This window comes from Haemaphysalis longicornis, unplaced genomic scaffold, assembly GCF_048455015.1.
Source record: "Haemaphysalis longicornis isolate Haplotype H1 unplaced genomic scaffold, Haemaphysalis longicornis Haplotype H1 scaffold_6, whole genome shotgun sequence".
Taxonomy (NCBI): Eukaryota; Metazoa; Arthropoda; class Arachnida; order Ixodida; family Ixodidae; genus Haemaphysalis; species Haemaphysalis longicornis.
In genome coordinates this window covers 95,523,857-95,543,263 of record NW_027526407.1, presented here as the reverse complement: position 1 = coordinate 95,543,263, position 19,407 = coordinate 95,523,857, and the positions used below count along the sequence as shown (strand labels likewise).

The window sequence follows — 19,407 nt, the reverse complement described above, 5'->3', positions numbered from 1 at the left end:
GGACGCGCGCTTCAGCGAAAGCGACAGGTTGAACCCGATTTCCCAGAATCCGAGAGAGAGAAAGAGAGAGAGAAGTGATTTTATACGCCCAGATGCAAAAAAGCATGGGCTCTCTTTGCCGCGTTAGTCAGCCAGGAAATGTTAATTTCGTGAATTACTGTGCTCATATCACCTAGACCATGAGCTCGCGATGACTTGGCGTGCGAGTGTACCACCTTACCCATTTTTTGGGGGCGAGACCAATAGAAATATACACACATCGAAAGCAGAATGACGCCGAAGTACTGGGTTCTTGGTATGACATTATCCGGAAGACAAATACGCATCAGAATTTCGCGGCAATTGGTCTTGCTTCTAATTTACTTATCGCAATCACCTACACTAAATTATGACCAATAAACGGAAGAACGTGCAAATGGGAACATGTGCTTGGTCGATAGAAAAATGGTTCAAGATGGGCGTACTTCCTTTTACACTCCGGAGCAGTACGATGATGCAGAATTTGGCATTCGTCAATGGTGAATAAACCCTGCGTCTTTCTTGAAAAGTTGCTTCCAGTTTTGGAAAGCGATATACAGAACAATGATTCATGAAAGAAAGGGAAATGAATAGCCCTCTGAACACCGTAGCGCTATTTTCTGCCCCCTTTCTCCTGCTTCCTGCCCCGTGTATGCTAGCAACTATTATGGGATGGTTTACGGAAACAGCAACCTTTCTTATATGAGAATATTGAGTGTCTCAAGGAATGTAGAAACGAATGATTTGTTGACCATATTTGAAGTTTCCAATTGCAATCCTATTCTGTTGTGACCTGTCTGTTGTGATCTGTTGTGACCAATTCCCGTGTCCTGTCGTTGGGAGCACGTAACCAATTTTATGATCTTAGGAAAAACGCAGCAGACGACAACGCAGATAATGGACACACGGAAGAGCGCGCTATCATGTGTTTCCTTTTCCTGCGTCGTCCTCTTTTCAACGCCCTTTTTCGGTATGTATCCCCAACTCACCAACGTTCAATCATGCTAATATTCAATGATTTCACAAGTGTATTTGCAGGATGGGTACACAAAGGATGCTTCAAATATATTGCTTACCGTTTTCAATAAAGAGGAATTGCGTCGCCGCAAGACAACACAACAAACTTTCCACCGCAACATCGGGTCGCTCCAGGAAAGTTCCTGCAGAGAGCTCAAGAAGCATTCCGTCGTAATCGTCGAACACAGCAGGCGGGAAAAGAACGCCCAAGAAAGCGTTAAAACCATGAGACAGCATGATTGATTGATTGATAGATTGATTAATTGATTGATTGATCGATGTACCGATTGACTGACTGATTGAAGCTGAATAAATAAATAAATAAATAAATTAATTAATTAATTAATTAGTTAATTAATGATTGCTTGCTTGCTTGCTTGCTTGCTTGCTTGCTTGATTGATTGATTGATTGATTGATTGATTGATTGATTGATTGATTGATTGATTGATTGATTGATTGATTGATTGATTGATTGACTGATTGATTGATTGATTGATTGATCTATCGATCGATCAGTTTTATATGGTATACACTTTATAACAGGCTGTTCGCCTGCGTCACCGTACCTAAAGCTCGTTCTGCATGGGGGCGAATTTCGCTTGCGAATTCGCAGCTGCGGCTCCACTCGTGCACCAAAACTATCTATTTCCATTGCTGCGGAAAATTACCAAATGTTTGGAAGAGTCGAACGACTCTTGTGAACGCCGCTTAGAATTTGTCAATATGTCGCAGCAGGGAAAATAGGCAAATAAATCGTTTTCCCGCACGCGCGGCGCCGCAACTGCGATTTCTAAGCCGAAATGCGCCCCATGTAGAACGGGCTTAAAGGAGCCATGAAGAGAAAATGCAAGTTTGTTTTATAGATTTCGTGTTTTATAGGGCCCCCAGCGCTTGTCCGGATACAAACGATGCTTTATTGACTGAGAAATTAATAATTTTAAGCTAAAATTTTGATTTTCGCGCTAAATCGGTTGTTTTCGGGGTCAGCAATGAAATCACAGGAACCGACCACTATGCAGCCTGGAGTGATTGATTCATGCGTCTGCCGCACAGGGTAGAGACATGCGTACGCTGGTGCCGCCATTTTGGGTCGCTCGCTTGCCGCCGAAGCAAGTCATTGTGTCAAAACCGCGCTAAAATTATCGCCGCAACCCGGTTTACTGGCGAAGTTTGAATCATCTTATCTGTTTCGCGTTGCTAGGTCTCGTGAGAAACGAAAACAACAACGCGCTGAGCACGCTGACCCAATTGCAGCGGCACGGGACCGTTCAAAGGGTGTCTCCACCCTGTACGGCGGTGCTGGTCTCCAAGTGCCCTACGGTAGCGTTCCCGCGTTTCGTGACGTTTCTTGAACCTGGATGGCACCACCATACCGTGCAAGCCTTTGGTTTGTTTTTGACCGTATTTAAACCTGGCTTGCTTTTCTTCTGGGAAAAAATAATCGTCACCTGAAACAGAGCTCGCTCGACAAATATGGTCACGTAAGACGCCGTTGCTTGCGTCAATCGGCCAGTGTCGTCTGAGGCAACTCCAAAGCCCCGCAGTGCTGTGCAGCTAAACCAAGCATAGTGCGCGCAGTACCAACAGCAGTACGCATCAGTACTTATATGTTTACATGGTCTTTCGTAACTTCCACTGTTTGTCCCACCATTCTTATTGCTTTGTAAAGAATGTGCCCAAAATTTAAGCGCAAATCGCTCGTTCGGCTAGCTTATACGCTCTACCTAATTTCCGTCTGCTTGTGCCGGCCTCCGCCAATCACCGAGCCGGCTCGAATGACATCTAAGGTTCTGTTGCGGGAAATGAGCTGGTGGGTCGCATGGCCATTCCCTTTTTTCCTGATTATGTAGCTGATTTGAGCGAAGTTTACGTTAAAAGTGATGTCAGTATGATTCTAACGAGGCAATCTTTTGAATGAACCAAACTTGTGTTTTCACGTCATGGCTCCTTTAAGAAGCTATATTGCACAACCTTTCTAACTGCTTCGCCGCTCGAAGCGCAGGCTAAAATAAAAAAATTCTTTTACAGGTGGTAGATTTCCTACACTACCAGCCTTCCAGTCTTTTTTCAGTAATAATTTGATTTAGGCGCCAAGCACGGCTTCAGGAAAAAGGGATACATAGGAGAGAGGCTATCCTCTCTCTTACATATCTATTTTTCCCGAAGTCGTTCTTGGCGCCTAAACCAAATTCCTGGGGTGGTACGTGTACCACTTAGCCCTTACCGGCACATTAATCCAATTCCTTAAGTAGCTTTCGCTGCATTTCAGTTTACGTCCTCTCTATTATCTCCAAACTGCAGAATTTCGGAAGGGTGATTATTTGCAACATACGAAGTTCAATCGATGCAATCACATTCCAAAACAATCGGCGTACTCGCTTCTGCTTCATTTTAACGGAACAAGCATGCCACATCATAATTTCTGTACACTCCACAAAGCTTCTCGTTATCAAGCAGCATGCCCTACCTTCAAAAAGATAAGACCTGACCTACGAGTTCTGGCGGATATTTTAGCAACTGATATAACATTCCTCGTCGTGGTGTATGTTTAACAACGCTTCTATTCTGTTTTTTTTTATTTTTTGTTAACGTCTAATTGCGTCTTCTGTGGGATATCTTGGCGGTTCGTGCTTCTTCAGCGATCTTTGCATATTTCACCGTTACTTGTCCCGTCCTTCTTAGAACCGGTTATAAGTTAAAATCACCAAGAGGAGCGGCCGCTGCGAATAATCACCTTAACAGGATTCAGCACTGATTCATTTACTGAAACTATATTGAGAATATAAATAAAGCAGGTGCAAAGGGAAATCGAGTTAACTGAATTCTATTCCGAGTTTAAATCCTTAAAGTCAGATGTTCTGAGAAAAAAACACTGTCAATCTCACGCAGTATGCACAGTGTCCTTCCGAAGGACAGGTGCCCTGATATTTACGCGGCTTTATCGGAGGTACAGACTACATGCGCTGTTGTCGTTTTTATCTTGTACCTACGCTACCCACTGCGTGTCTCGCTTTGCCTGTAGAGGTACCCCACCAGTTTAGGTGTCCACTTACCGCACGAAAAGACGAGGATAAGCGTTTAATTGATTTGTTTATTGACTCAATTATAAATTGATAATGATACTGATGAATAGCGGTGATAGCGTTATTCACCTTACCTAAGAATCCATCTATGTTAAACCAGTCTTTTAGTGGTTGCTTCCTCTTACTGGCGCTCTATAGCGCCGATCCTCGTATTCTGTTTCCGTGCATTTTTTTTGTGCCTGGAGTATACAAAGATGGAATGCCAAATAGCGCAAACCCAAGCCTTTCTTGGGTTCACTCGCCCGCCCGTTTTTGAGGCGCCTGCTGGGATAATGACCGCGGCGGGGGGCTTCTGCCGGAGGCTTTGCGTTGCGGCACACCTACACACTGGGCGGTGCTGCCGTTTTCTGACTTGCCCGCTCTTGTATTCACCGCACTTATATTGCCTTCGCAAGGGTACCATATACTTGTTTTCTCCGGCTTCGGTTCATTCTGTGCACTTGCTTTGAAAGCAGCCCAAACATATGCTGTACACTCTTCGTAAGCTGCATCACGTACTACTAGCCTAAGAATATGATTACAATCTTCAGAAGCAAATCCATAACCACATGGAAGCGGAAACGCTTCAGCAAACACAAAGAATCAATTCAGACGCCGCAGTGGGGCAGATCATTCGGTAAACAATGACGCTTGCTTCCCTATAAGGTCCCATATCTCACTGGACAATTTAAACGATGAAGCAGTCCACCTCCTTCCTCGGGGATCGGGAGAGGCCTGCAAATTGTCTGCATTTTGATACATGATACAGCGCAGTTTTTACTTTAACGAAGGATTTGGGGAAAAAAGTCCGTTTTATATTTCAGCTAATCGAATAAACTGTTGCAAACTATCCATAAACGGTGCGTATAAAATTGTGGAGTTGTGCCAGAAAAGAAATGCGGGCGTAGCCACATTGTTACAGTTCCCTGTTTTGAAACTGTGCTGCCATGGTCCCATAATGAGTTATGGCCGCACGTGAATCCAATTTTCGCTCCCGTTGTGTTGTTGGTTCTCTGTGTCATGTGTTAGACGACAAGAAAAACGAAAGGAAGTTCAGTGGGGTATTATTGAGCTCGGCAGGGGGCTCACCTGCTAAGAACCTAGTGTGGGGCGTGGGCACTTACAGGGTTATGAAATGATAGAGAATTGCGTTAATCAAATATAGAAAGAATGAAGAACGCATATGAGAAAGGGCTGAGCCAATCTGGGCACATCAGACATTAACACAGCAGTACGGTTTAGAGCCGCAGTGAGAGGCCAGTCGTCTTCAGATAGTGGAGCTTCTGGGCGAAGACGTCCCGTAAGGTGCCTGAGATACCTTAGGGAATGGATGTTCCACCATGGCGGGGCAAGTAAGGCCTTCAAGCAGGAGGGATTGGTGGAGCTCTGCTCTTGGCCCCGTGTGGTGGGGGCAAAGGCAGAGTAGGGGCACCAGCGTCTATGGCTGCGAACGGTCCGCACATATAGGGGAGACTTTGCGCCCGTGTCGATGCAGGTGCTCCGCCACTTTGCAACAGTTGAAACGCATGCGGAGCAGCAGGGAGCGGACCTCCCTTGCTTCATCTGCGACAATGTCTACGAGCGCCTGCACTTCTTTCCATTCTTTCTCGTTCACCACGTGAAACCAGTATCGTTTTGGCCACAGAGGTTTTGGAGGTATTCTTTCGCAATACATGCCTGTTACAATGTCGACCAGCTTCTAGATTTCTTGTGCACCAGCTCAGCTGTCGGTAATTAAGAAGTTACATTTAGTTGCTTCATTTGGAATTCCTGTCTTCTTCACGTGTGAATGGCAATTGTTTCTTTTTTCTCTCGTGCGCTGACTCAATAAAGGTTTGTTGTGAAAACTTGACGCGTCTCAAGAGCCTAAAAAGCGTTCGCCGGTATGCCTCGTCTGATTCCCGCTGTGTAAAACATGCAAAAACACCTTTAAAAAGACAAGCTAAACCTTGTTGCACACACACTTCTTTTGTCGACAACTGCGTTCAAGGTTCTTATAAAACCTGTAAAACCAGTCATGATCACCTTAGCTCCGCTCACAATTCCTACGGCTCTACTACTCTGGCACATCGCTTGCAGAATGGAATGGCTTCTGGACATTGCGACCATCACTGGCTTACTTTTGATCACTCTTTCTTCGGCATACTGGGGTCTATGGCACATTCGTCGGATTTTCTTCAACGGGCTCATTGACCCCACGGGAAAATGCGTCCTCATAACGGGTGAGAAAGCTATATAAAGCCACACTTCTTTCCTTTCTGCATATTTATACAGAACCTCACAACAATGCTGCTTTGTAGAATGTGCAAAATTGTACGATAAAATTCCCGACCCATCTTCATTTACCTGAAGCACGGGGAGGTGCGAAGCATGCAGTGTATAAGTATTCTTGGCGCCTTGACATTTTCGCCCACGGGGATGAAACCACTGGGGGTTATAGGTATACTGCTTTGCTGTAAGTCTCGTGTGTTTGAACCACGAAGAGTTCTGACGCGAGGCGTTGGAAAACGAATGTCCCGTGTGCTGTTTAAGTGCGCGTTTTTGCCCACGGAAAGGAAACGTTCTAGCACGAGGCGTTGGAAAACGAGTGTCCCGGTGCTTTAGCATCGCGACATGATACTACGACGACATGAGACGCCGACAGCCCGAGCCCTTAAGAGGCTTTGACCATAATAGGCAAGCTTATCTTAGGCAAGGTGTAGGTGCTGCGAAAATCACTAAAATCTGCGTCATTTTCCAGCTTGCCTTGTCGCCTTAGAGCGTATTTTAAACCTGCGCAGCTTGCGGCAATTCGATACAAAGATGTCGATTTGATTGAACTACTGAGAGAAATCTAAAAATAAACCATGACTATTAAGAAGATGAAATCTTTGTTTCCATGAAGTCATTACTCAATATCTTCCATTCACTGTGTGCACTTTGCGTCATCGTGTAGCAAAGGTAATATAAAATCAGTAGGTGCTGGCTATACGTGCTAAATCCGAAGCTTTTTTAATTGAGCTCAATGCGTTGTTAACCAAAAGTGCCAGTAGTAGCGACATTTTTCGATCCTATAGACTCCGCCGCAAATATTCATCAGACTTCATTTTTACCCGGTTTTTATAAATTACCAACCCGATTTTCGGCTTGTGAGTATTGCTTACTTTTTATTTCTGTTGCAGTATTGATAAGGGGAGGTGGTACTGATGATAGAAAATACCCTTTACTTAAAAGTCCTTTTAAACTGATTGAGCAGGGCTGATCCCATAAGTCTTTTAACTGTGCGGCCTCATTGACGTAATCAATGTCTTAAAATATTTGCTGCCGTGATCAAACGAACCCCCGCCAAACGTGAACCTCTTTGGCCGCAGCATCATGGCTCTTTTAATCTGCAACACTTAAACTAAAGCAATGAATTAATGGCGCTAAGTGTCGGCAAAAGCAATTTCACAAAACAAAACAGGAAACGTTACGTTCCAAAGACGACACCAGATCGTACCGTTGTCGTAATCCTAGACCGTCGTGCACACTTCTCCGCGAACGATAAGCCGAAAAGCTAGTCTTGTACTCGTATGGTTACATACCCAAGGTTGCATGTTCACATAACCGGTTTTAAATTGAAACTAATATTGGAGAATCACGGCATTTTTCCCATTTATTTTGTTCTGAATGCGTTTTCTAGCCTGTCCTTTTTTTCAAAAGCACTGCTGCTTGGATTATTTATATCGCCTTGCGCCGCTTTCAAGGCGTCTTAACGATCGAAATAAATCTCAGCAACAACAGTTCCAATGTACTTGCTTTAGTCTATGCATCGGATTATCTGTCACTGGTCAAAACATGTTTAACGCAGGGGAAAGCTATTCCGTTTTTCCAGAGCAACAAAACTTGGTAACAAGGACGCGTGGTGTTTCAGTGATTAAGCAATGCAATCTATTTCAACCCCAGCGGTGCTTAAATAACAGAACCCAGTGTATGTCAATTCATTTGGGAGGTGATTTGATATACATCAACTCATTGTGGAGTAGACCGCCTGTGAATTCATAAGGACTCGTTAGAATTTAAGCAGGGTAAACCAATTAATGCGGCTAAGTTGTATGCAGTAGGACGAATTATTGCGTCGCATGCGTTCAGGAATCCCAAGAAGCCTTCATTATGCTTTGTTTGCCTATAGAGTGCAGGCGCACCTGTGCGTTTCGTGCGGGAACATCGCGGAGGAGCTATTATTCTACATTTAAAGGCTGGTACCGATTCCCTCTCAGGTTTAAAACAAGATAATTTCAGCCATGAAGGCATGCTGCCAAATGGACAATCAAGCAATTTCTCACTTTGGGATCGCAGCTATCAACTCTGTGACGTTGAACCATCGAAGCGTGAGTGTAACCAACTGTCTGAAAGATAATTGACTACTGCGTGAACAGTACTGGAGTTTCGTAGTGCTGACACTTTTTGTAGGCCATTGGAGCTCCTCTTGCGGTCACTTGGCGAACGCTGCTTCTGTTTTATACCACTGCGTCGCTACTGCAGGATGCGACACTGGATTCGGACATCTGTTGGCTGCGCAACTAGCCAGCGAAGGGTTCTTTGTCTACGCTGGTTGCCTGGACGAAAATGGACACGGAGCTTCCCTGCACAAGGAAAGAGACAATATACGTGTACTGCAAATGGATGTGACAAAACCGGAGCAGATTGATCAAGCTCTGGAAACAGTTGAAGCAACATTGGATGGGGGTGGTAAGTGACTTGGCAGTATATTAGCAGAACTCAAGAGAATGTTGAAACCCAAGTGCCTGTACACCTTGCAGCTTGCCTTCAAGAACCTGAAAAGGGAAAGAGCGTTCTTAAAAGAGACACTAATGTCTGGGTATTGGCCTGACAAAGCGAGATTTCGTTGCCTCTCCAGTGGGTTTTTTAGGCATGTCCGCTGCTGCTTCTGCTGCTTCCGCAACCCTGGAGCATGCGCGGGTGGATTTTATTGGTCGCGGATTTATCTTACACCAAATAAGGCTGGGCTCCACGTGTAGCAACCGAGGGGCCTGAATCGCGGTGGCAAAGGTGGGGCGCCGAGGCACCGGGGACCGTCCCAGCCTAAGCATGTATCAAGTTCTCTGCGCATGGATCTGGTGGCGTCCTTGTTCAGGAATTTTAAACGGTTAGCGTTTGTTAGCAACTGAATGATCGTGCCTTTAGTTACTCTATAAGCCTCTCCCCAACTTCCGAGGATGCCTTGTTCGCTGAGAAATAAGCAATCAAAGCTAAAATATTTCCGCTGTTTAGCGTAAGTATTTACGGCAACTTTAAAAGAACATCACAAAGGGTGCAAAACAAGCAGGGCCCTACTTTAATTGACGACAGCGAAGCTCCTCAAACTCTTGTTCTCATTGTCTTGCTCTTCAGGGTTAATATTTTAAGCGAATCAGAAAAGGAATTTTTAATCCCATTTTGGTATGACGGCATGCGTGCAATTCCCGGGTGGCTCCCGCCAAGGTTTCCCAAGGATTACCGCCACAGCCAAGCACCTGTAGAAAATGAACACCGAATTCATCAAAGAAGTTGAGAGCCATCTCATTTCAAGTCGACTGAGCTGTAATATCTACTTTGTCCACCGGCTTTGCATATTTATATTCGGTAGTACTAACCAAGAACGGTTGACCTTCGAATTCAACGCATGCAAGGATATATCGACTGTGTTTGAAGTCAGTGCGAACATGTAAACGAAAATCAAACTGAAAGAGTTTTCCCACACGCAGAGGCATCTCATTTTGTAATATTTGTTAGCGACATATATACGCTCAATAATAACACCATCGCCATACAATGTTTAAGCTCTAATATACAGATCATTTACTCTCTAGCAAGCATGGGTAGAATACATGTTCTGCTCGTAAAGAAGCATACCATCCATTTCTCAGCGCCGCGGTGGCTCCCACCGCGGTGGCTCGGTGGCTAAGGCCTTGCGCTGCTGAGCACGAGGTCGCGGGTTCGATTCCCGGCCGCGGCGGCCGCTTTTCTGATGGAGGCGAAAAGCAAAAACGCCCGTGTGTACGAGATTTCGGCGCACGATAAAGATCCCCAGGTGGTCAAAATTAATCCGGAGCCATCCACTACGGCGCACCTCATCGCCTGCGTTGCGTCGGCGCGTTAAACCACACAATCAATCAATCATTCCTAAAGAAAGCTGATAGAAGCGCCAAAGCTAAAAGTTCGTCCTACCTTCGCTTAAAGTGCATCCAATCGTTGTGAAATCTTCAAAGATGCAAATCGCAAACAAATAACGCACTCACGGAACGATTTTTCGGGCACTAACTAAACACATCTGCGAACGATCAAAATGTACATTGATACATGGTTTATCAGAAAGAGGTACACCATTTTACTCCTTCTTCATGATTAATGCGTGTACTGTGTTAGCTAGAGGCGTTATTTTTCGCCATTTTTTAATTAATCGTTTCGACACAAGCGAAGCCCGGTTTCGCGAAAACGTTGTATGTACAGAGATATTATCTGAGCTTTTCAGTCGGCCTACCCACGCCAAGAAGCACCAAGCACACATCCAGAAAGATAAGGGGATGATTGAACGAGATGCTTATGCTGGTAAGGCTTTTCTGAATTAGGAAACTTTGTGGTAATGTTTGTACTTGTCGACGTTGCGGAGCAAAAAAATATTAAGCACATTTGAGGTAACACGTGAATACCTAATTGATATTTACATATTTCTTTGAATCAAAAATACTCGTGCATGATTTTTGCGATACTAAATGAAAATGCCCAGTAAAAAAACAGGCAGCGCCTAACAACAGACTCTAGTAGATGCCGCCAGCAGTGGAACACGGAAAAAGGGAAATACCAGAAACGGCAATCGATCTCATGGCTTTGAGCAGTTCTATGAAGCTTAGCCTTACGATTAGGGAATGCCAGGTGACCTGCCTGTTAACATCAACACTCGCGACGTTACGTCAGTGTGGCCGGGCTAATTTTTACAAGGGCCGGGAAATGTGCTCTCGTCGCTGCAAATGTCCTCGAAAGACTATAGTCTTCTGCCGTTTTCGCCCCGTGACTGCCTGTCCTGTCTTATGCGCCCACCTCTTACGTTCTTCCCCTCCTGTCTCCGTCCACCTATTGGGGGTTAGCAGAATTCCAGTTTCGCACTTTCGCATTGCTGCGCCATCTGTTGTGACCTGTTGGACTCGGCGCTTGAGCCACGAGCGCGAGGCTTACAAGCCAGCCCTCTTTGGATATCGCGATTGAAACATTGTTTCTCACGAGCACAGATCCCCTCCTAATTAAAAGAACACTGCTAGCCCAAGCTATATATTGACGTTCTTCCTTGAATAATCGTGATATTACCTTTTGCTGAACAATGTCTACAAATATGGATCACCTTTGAAGATTTACTATATTGAAAAACGTTTTGCCTCTATAAACATCTTATTGAAGAATTCATTTTGTGTTTTGGCAGGGCGGCTGCATCGATGCGCACACACACACACATACATACATACATACATACATACATACATAGTTACGTAGATACATACATACATACATACATACATACATACAGGGAGCAGTTGAACTTTTGAAGATGGTAGAGAACACAAGAAAAGAAAACTTTGAGCAAGGTAAAAGCACGATTGTTGCCAACGTTTCAGCAAAGAGAATTGCTTTGGCCCTGACGAAAGCAAGTCTCTTTGCTGAAACGTTGGCAACAATCGTGCTTTTACATTGTTCAGTTTTCTTTTCTTACATACATACATACATACATACATACATACATACATACATACATACATACATACATACATACATACATGCATGCATGCATGCATACATACATGCATGCATGCATGCATACATATATACAATCATACATACATACATACATACATACATACATACATACATACATACATACATACATACATACATACATACATACATACATGCATGCATGCATGCATGCATGCATACGTGCGTGCGTGCGTGCATGCATGCATACATACATACATACATACATACATACATACATACATACATACATACATGCATGCATGCATGCATACATACATGCATGCATGCATGCATACATATATACAATCATACATACATACATACATACATACATACATACATACATACATACATACATACATACATACAAACAAAGAGACCGATAGACCAAAATACTCACGTTTGAGTAACCGAAAAAAGACGATCGTCTTCGAATGTGCCAGACGTTTACCCTTTGTGTGTTTTTCCTTGGGAAGAGAGAGAGAGACAACCTTTAATAGAAAAGGATGACCACTGGTCACGATGGGGAAATGAATGGGGAGGGAGGGTAAGAATAAATAAACAAATTAATGCTGGACGTTCTCAGTAGTCAATAACTGGGCCAGTTCTTGGAACCTGCATTTCATGGGCCAGTTCATGGTGATCGCAATAGGGTTTGTGCACATACACCAGTTTGTTCGGGGGAGGACCCGCTCAAACAACCCGTGCCAGACCGCTTTTGATTGAATAAACCGCTATTTCATATAATAGCTGTGCATCAGTTTGTTGTGGTGACTGGAGACCGCGCTTTTGTTTCTTTGGCTTCGCTAAGACCCCAGCTTCAAAAAGTGGAGAGGCTCCTAAATTTTCCTGATCAGTTCCATATGAATTTTCCGAATGCAGAACTCTGGGCAGTGGTGTCCAATGCCGGAGTGCCCACCCTGGGCTACGCCGAGTGGCAGCCTATGAGCAGAGTGCGGACAGTATTCGACGTCAACACCTTCGGGGCCCTTGCAGTCGCCACGGCTTTCTTGCCACTCCTGAAGAAGGCAAAAGGAAGACTTGTTTTCGTCACCACTTGGCTAGGTCTGTATTTGGTTTTCATTTAAAAGCCCCCTGAGAATATGTAGCTTTCGTCTGACGTAATAACTTATCAGTGATGCCAATAAAAGATCAATTTTGACGCTTTTGGTTTCCTTAACACACACTCGTCCATTAACCTTCATTGAAGTTCGAACCCCTTCTGTTATTACTCAGTACTGGGATTTGTCTTAGGCGCACTCATTATAGCCGTCACTTCTTTTATTCATTGTATGCTCAAAGAAGAAATTCAATGGAATGCTGTTAAGAGTTCGTGCGTCGAAAGAATATTTTCGCCCTCGATAAGCCCAGGCGAATATGACGGCAGCGACCACACATTTTATTAGGTGCAGGTGTCGCCAAAATAAGACTTCCTACTTCCTAAGGCGAAAGCTCTACAACTCGGCGCACAAACTAAAAAAATGCGTCGCTCCTCGCAGCCCCCGTCTAACCACAACGCGCGGCCAATGTAAAGATAGCGGCTCGTGCGGTTGTGGCGTGAAAGAGTGTAATCTCTCGCTTATTCGAAGGGTAGTGTTGCAGAGGGACCCGCCGTGGTGGCTCAGTGGCTAAGGAGTTGCGCTGCTGAGCACGAGGTCGCGGGTTCTATTCCCGGCCATGCTGGCCGCTTTTCTGATGGAGGCGAAAAGCAAAAACGCCCGTGTGTACGAGATTTCGGCGCACGTTAAAGATCGCCAGGTGGTCAAAATTAATCCGGAGCCCTCCACTACGGCGCGCCTCATGGCATGCGTTGCGTCGGCGAGTTAAACCCTACAATCAATCAGTAACAAAACCCCACTATGAGGAACTTCACCACAACCTTTGTTTAATTAAGTGAACTTGACCAAAAACTTGGCAACTTTTAGTTTTTTGCACTTGGAAAGCTTCTAAAATAAAAAAGAACCCCGTAAAACTGCGTTGATGTATAATTTAACTGCAGCCGGTTACGTTTTCAACAATTTAAGTCATTCACCACCTTCATCGTGTCACAACTGTGCCGGCTTAGAGCTTCTGGCCATAGTGGTTGCTTTTCTTATGGAGGCGAAAAGCAAAAAAGCGATGTGTTCAATATTTCGGCGCAAGGTAAAAGGGCTCCAGGTAATTAAAACTGATCAGGTGCCTCACATCCCCGGAGTAGCTTCGGCACGTTGAACCCCACAATCATCAAATACCTTTTAACCTCCGCAGAGCATTAGGAATTCCCCGATAAGCAGGCAAGGCCAGCTACCCTAACGCGCTACTACTTATTCAAACGCGAAATGCATGAGAAGTTGAGGTTTCAAAACTTCTGGTTGTTGACCTGAGAAAAACTTGCTTTTCGGTACAGTAAAGCCTCAAAAGTGGCGACCTCGAGCCCAGAAACTGCTGCCTCTGTAATTGGGAGTGTAGCAGACGATGATGCCGCAAGTTCTCGTTTTAGGCGCCTTCAAGACGCGTTCTATAGCGTGCGCCTCGGAATCAAAACACGAATAGGACACCTTCCGGCTAGCAGTGCCTGGAAATGCGAAGAAATTTGCACGAAAGCAGGGAAGGGAGTGGAGGAAGTGCAGCAGCTCTGTAGCCCTCGCTAACTCCCGGCGAAGATGCCGATGTTGACATGCAGCGATACTGGCAATGTAACATACTTTAACAAAACGACTTTTATCACACACTCCGCTACACTAAAACGGGTGAATACGTTTGAACTCTAAAACAGTTGCTTGGGTGTCAACGAAAATTCCTTTTTGCTGTATTTTGCACATATCCCAACCCACGAGAAACACTGCAACTGAAACCCTTTCAGAAAAAAAATTCTTTAGGGTGCACAGTAATCCAATATTGACGTGCGATCCTGGAATAAGTGTTCCCTTGAGTAGGTCTTGCAAGTAAAAGTAAGACAGAAGCTGAATGCTTGGCGGGTTGGCACAACAAGTGATATTGTAGCGTTGTTGTAACAATGCCATGAACGCTTTCACCTTTAGCTTTGTGTCAGGACGCACTTTAGAGCTACCACCAGCACAAAGCCGCACTCCGGAATTTCCCAACTGGAGCAAGTATGTTACCCACTTTCTAGTTCGATTTTGTTGAGATTCTCTTCAAAGTGGACAATGAATGCGTTTATTCTTGAAACGAAATTAAAGCATGCTAATAGTTGCAATTGATGTCGGGTGAGGACTTTCAAGCACACAAAAATACATAGACTGAGAAAGAAAGAATTATATTTTGAGCTAGTTAAGCTATTTGAAGGGCATAGGCTATTGCATGCTTTAGTGTTTGGCCACCTAATTCCAGCACTGTAAGTTTTGTCAACTGCGCTGCGAAGGCGGTTCAGATTCTGGAAAGGGTCAGTGAAGTGTTACAGGCTTCTTTCAATCAACTGCGGCAGGCCCATGCTACTGTACGCTTTTTTCTGCACCCAGATATGCCGAAGTGTACATCGCGTATTGCGCTGTCCCAAACCAAAGCAATGACTGCAATTCTTGCATTAAATTGTCGCAAATACACGGCGAAATATTACAAAAAACTTTCTGTCAAGCTCTCGGTACACACATAGTAATATTACTATTGATGACAACTTGGCTGGTAAAAATATTTCTCGTCATGTCTTTGAACTTATCTCCTTTCGTTTTCTGGCAGCTCGTTTCACTCTCCCTGAGACTGTGATCTACTGCATGTCCAAGTCCGCCAGCAATTCTCTCGCCGACGGACTTCGGCGTCAGTACTACAACACAGGTGTCCACGTGATCACTGTGGAACCTGGAGGCTACAGGTGTGTAAATTCTTCGCCTGGTTCTGAAAGAGCGTGCCAGATATACGGAAAGGACATGCGTCGTGAAAGCGCCAGAATTTGTCGATATTATCCAGATATTATACAGTGGAACCTCAATAATACGACTTCCAAGGGACCGCGACAAAGCGTAGTATAACCGGGGTGTCGTACGACCGGGGTGCAGTAAATTCCGGCCTAGTAGATAGCCTCAAGCGACTGGTGGGCTAACAACTTCCGCAAACTACTATATTTAACGCGCTCTCCCATGACTTGCAAACCTCTAGCTGAAATACCAAGTTTTAAAAAAAGGAACGCCTATGTTGTGCCCCCCTCCCATCACTGGCGTATAGCTAGTCCGCCAGCCCCGCGACTTGCCCGTGAGAGATAAGGCCGACGTGGTCGTTGTCCAGACTATTGAGAGGAGAAAAGGCGAGTGTGGAACTGCGAAGGCCACGAGAAACGAACGATAGCACAAGGCGCAGATGAAAAAAGCGACATTCGTCGCTATTGGGTCAAAATGCACAATACATAGCTGTGTTCTTTCCCACAAGACCCAGCCACGCGAAACAGATAAGAAGATTCTAACTTCGCGAGTAAACGCTGTTGCGGCGAAAAGTATAGCGCGGTCTTAAAACAGTTGCTACAGTGACTTGCTGCGGCGGCAAGCGAGTGACCGAAATGGCAGTGTCAACTGGTACGTGTCTCCACCCTTGCAGTGGACGAGCGTGAATTGACACGGAGAGCATCGTGAAACAAAGAAACTTGGATCAGATAGGGCGGAGAAAGCGGCTCTTCGTTCATCTCCGTGGGCTTGTGTAGTATGGGTTTTCGCGTTCGTCGGCGCTTCGACAGAAGCTTCAAATTCACGTTCCGCTGGTCACCTGAACTTCGACATCTCGCGGTTGGCGCGTTGGCGTTCTGTTATCGAGTGGGGTCGTCGCAGGTTAACTCCCGCTCACGAGTACCGGTCTGCTTGCTTTCATCTGTTCAGCAAGTGGTCTGGCACGCCTGCACGCCTTTGCACATCAAGCAGCGTCAAACGGGGGTTCATAATAAAGGTCAAAACAAGGCGCGAGGCGATGTGAAACATGGGAAAAATGACGGTTTACCCCGCCCGGGAGCCGTCGTATAAAGCGGACCGCCTGCTCCCGAGCGCCACATCATCGTGGTTCTTAATTCATCCCTGCAATGGGGAGTTTGCCGGGACCGCGGTGATCCGTCGTAAGAACAGGGTCGTTGTAAATCCGGGGGACGTATTATCGGGGTTTAACTGTATTCGCACGAATGAAGCGAGGGCACGAGTAGATAGCTCGGGGTGACGTACGGGGAGCACCCCAGGAAGTGAAAGTCGCTTTCCTGCTTTTTAAGCAAAAATATAGTCTAGAAAGGCTTGCATCCCAGAGGTGATTTTGTCGTGAAACAGCGTGTGGTGGTCATTAACAACAAACATGTCATAATTACAACCCGTGTCTGCCTATACCTTCTGTAGAGAGCATTCACAGGTACAAAAACAACGATTCCTTCAAAATATATATTGAATTTGTTTGAAGAACGTAGAATAAAACCCGCGCTCATAAATGACGTGGCGGAGGCAAAAGACAAAATACAACCGAAAATGAAGGAAAAAACCACAGTCAATGTCGCTTGGGAGGCTTCCGCCGGGGTGGCTAAGTGTTTGAGGCGTTGTGCTGCTCAGCCCAACGACCCAACGATATGGCTGCTATGGGTTGATACCCGATATGGCTTGATACCCAACGAGGTGGCTGCTTTTATGATGGTGGCGAAAAGCGAAAACACCCGTGTGTCCAAATTTGGGAGCACGGTGAAGATCCTCTGGTGGTCAAAATTACTCCTTAATCCTGGACTACGACGGGCCTTATAATGCAGGTCTAACTTCAGCACACTAAATACCACAATCAATCAATCAATCAATCAATCAATCAATCAATCAATCAATCAATCAATCAATCAATCAATCAATCAATCAATCAATCAATCAATCAATCAATCACTTGGGTGGCTAAAGACTCCAAAAACCAAACATGAGCTCTTGATTGGCTCCATTCACTGCTTCCGGCTGATTTACTCCGCCGAGATCCCGTCAGGTAATCCAAATCACCCATAAAGAAAAGGGGACAAATACAGTAAAAAATGTTATTGTTAGACCCGTATAACATACTTTAAATATGGTGTTCTGGAACAAATTTTTATTCATCCGCGTACTTGGAAAAGAAGATACGGTGTCCCAGGCACTGAGGCGTTCTACCGGGAATTCCGCGAAGGCTCCCTGGGTAATGTTGAGGTATCACACACAGAGGCCCTATTCTCGTCATACAAAAGCTTTGCTACAGCAAGGTTGACTTGATCATAAGTGCAGCGAAGGGGAAAGGAGATTTAGCTTACTTTTGCTTTTGTGGCGTTCAACCGCGAAAGCTTCCAAAATGTGTCCTCGTGTTAAAAGCACACTACAGGCGTACAAAAACATACGCCTTGTTTCACATCAGTTAAAAACTAAGTTTTCGAGCAATATTTCTCTATTCGGCGCTTCTAACTTTCTGGAAACACGAATGGAAATTGGATTCCGTTCTGCTTGATTTCCTTCGGAAGGTGGTGTTACTTGGCAATTTAATGCACGTCAATACATCGAATTTATGTAAGTCATCGTAAGTTTTATTGGCTGAGTTCTAAGGGAGCCCCATATTTCTAAAATATATTGTATTTTCAAGAGATAAAAATGCCTTCTAGATTAGTCTTTCCCATCTTGACAGCAGGATGAATTTACATTGGTTTCATTTGCTTCTTTTTCCGTTAACTTCACCACTGTGTACCTTCCTAACGACGAGATTATTATTTAATAAACACGTGGCTTATCTTTCTACGTTACGACATTTTGCTGCTGAAGAACCCAGATAGAACGATCATTACACTGTGACGCAGATATAGGACGACCGTGCTAATCGACGAGGCGTATTTGTTGTGTGCATATCCCGGTTGTATCTTCTTCCCCTGTGTCATATAAAGAGAGCCATAAAAATTGTTCCATCCATAATGTCACCTTTTTTTCTGGAACAGGACCGCAATGACTGATCACAAGCTTATGGAGGAAACCTTCGACCGTGATACGGCACTGCTGCCGAAAAGGGTTCGAATGAAGCTCGAAGAGCGTGCTACAGAAGACATGAAGCGTGGCTTAGACATGCTTCACTCGACGATTATTAGGGAGGACATCCAGGAAGTTGTTGATGCTCTGAAATCAGCAGTTAGCGAACGGCTACCAAGAACCACCTACAAGCCGGGCGGCTTCCTTGACGGCCTGTTACGGTTGTTTAACAACACTGCACCTGTGGAGCTGGTAGACGGAGTCATCGACTTCGCGCGCAGGATAGCCATTCGACTGAAGATAAAATAGTTGTACCCTACTTTTGAGTTGGCTTCAATGAAAAGTTTAAGGATACCTGAACAGAGGTAACCTGAAGGATTCCGAAGGCGAAGGAATTATGGCGCAAATGAACGCCTCTGAGGATTTACTTCTGCATCGCATTCTCGAAGGTTGTGGTTCTTGTTAAGCAACGGGAGGACGTAGCATTGCACAGTGTGCCGGCAATTGCTTCTCCCGGTAAGCTCTTTCTTACACTATGCCGTCCTGCAAGGTTTCGTCATGTGGCCGATGGAGACAATTTCATTCGGTATGCGCTTCCGCCTTACGCTTTTAAATGGCTTCGATCTATCTCCTA

The 19,407-nt window shown here is 45.0% G+C and overlaps 1 protein-coding gene across 1 annotated transcript; it reads left to right on the top strand.

Moving 5' to 3' along the window:
* Window positions 1-6,115: 6,115 nt before the first annotated feature.
* LOC144141772 (retinol dehydrogenase 7-like) lies at window positions 6,116-19,206 on the top strand. Its single transcript, XM_077673269.1, has 5 exons — window positions 6,116-6,320; window positions 8,602-8,808; window positions 12,748-12,930; window positions 15,541-15,673; window positions 18,746-19,206. Exons 1-5 carry the CDS (start codon window positions 6,116-6,118, stop codon window positions 19,080-19,082), a joined length of 1,065 nt encoding a protein of 354 aa, XP_077529395.1. The 3' UTR covers window positions 19,083-19,206.
* The last annotated feature ends 201 nt before the right edge of the window (window positions 19,207-19,407 follow it).

Excerpts from the sequence above, each read along its gene's own strand:
- LOC144141772 (XM_077673269.1), top strand. The coding sequence starts at position 6,116 with ATGATCACCTTAGCTCCGCTCACAATTCCTACGGCTCTACTACTCTGG. Across the intron at positions 8,809-12,747 it reads AGCAACATTGGATGGGGGTG|AACTCTGGGCAGTGGTGTCC; the intron begins GTAAGTGACTTG and ends TTCCGAATGCAG. Across the intron at positions 15,674-18,745 it reads GTGGAACCTGGAGGCTACAG|GACCGCAATGACTGATCACA; the intron begins GTGTGTAAATTC and ends TTTCTGGAACAG.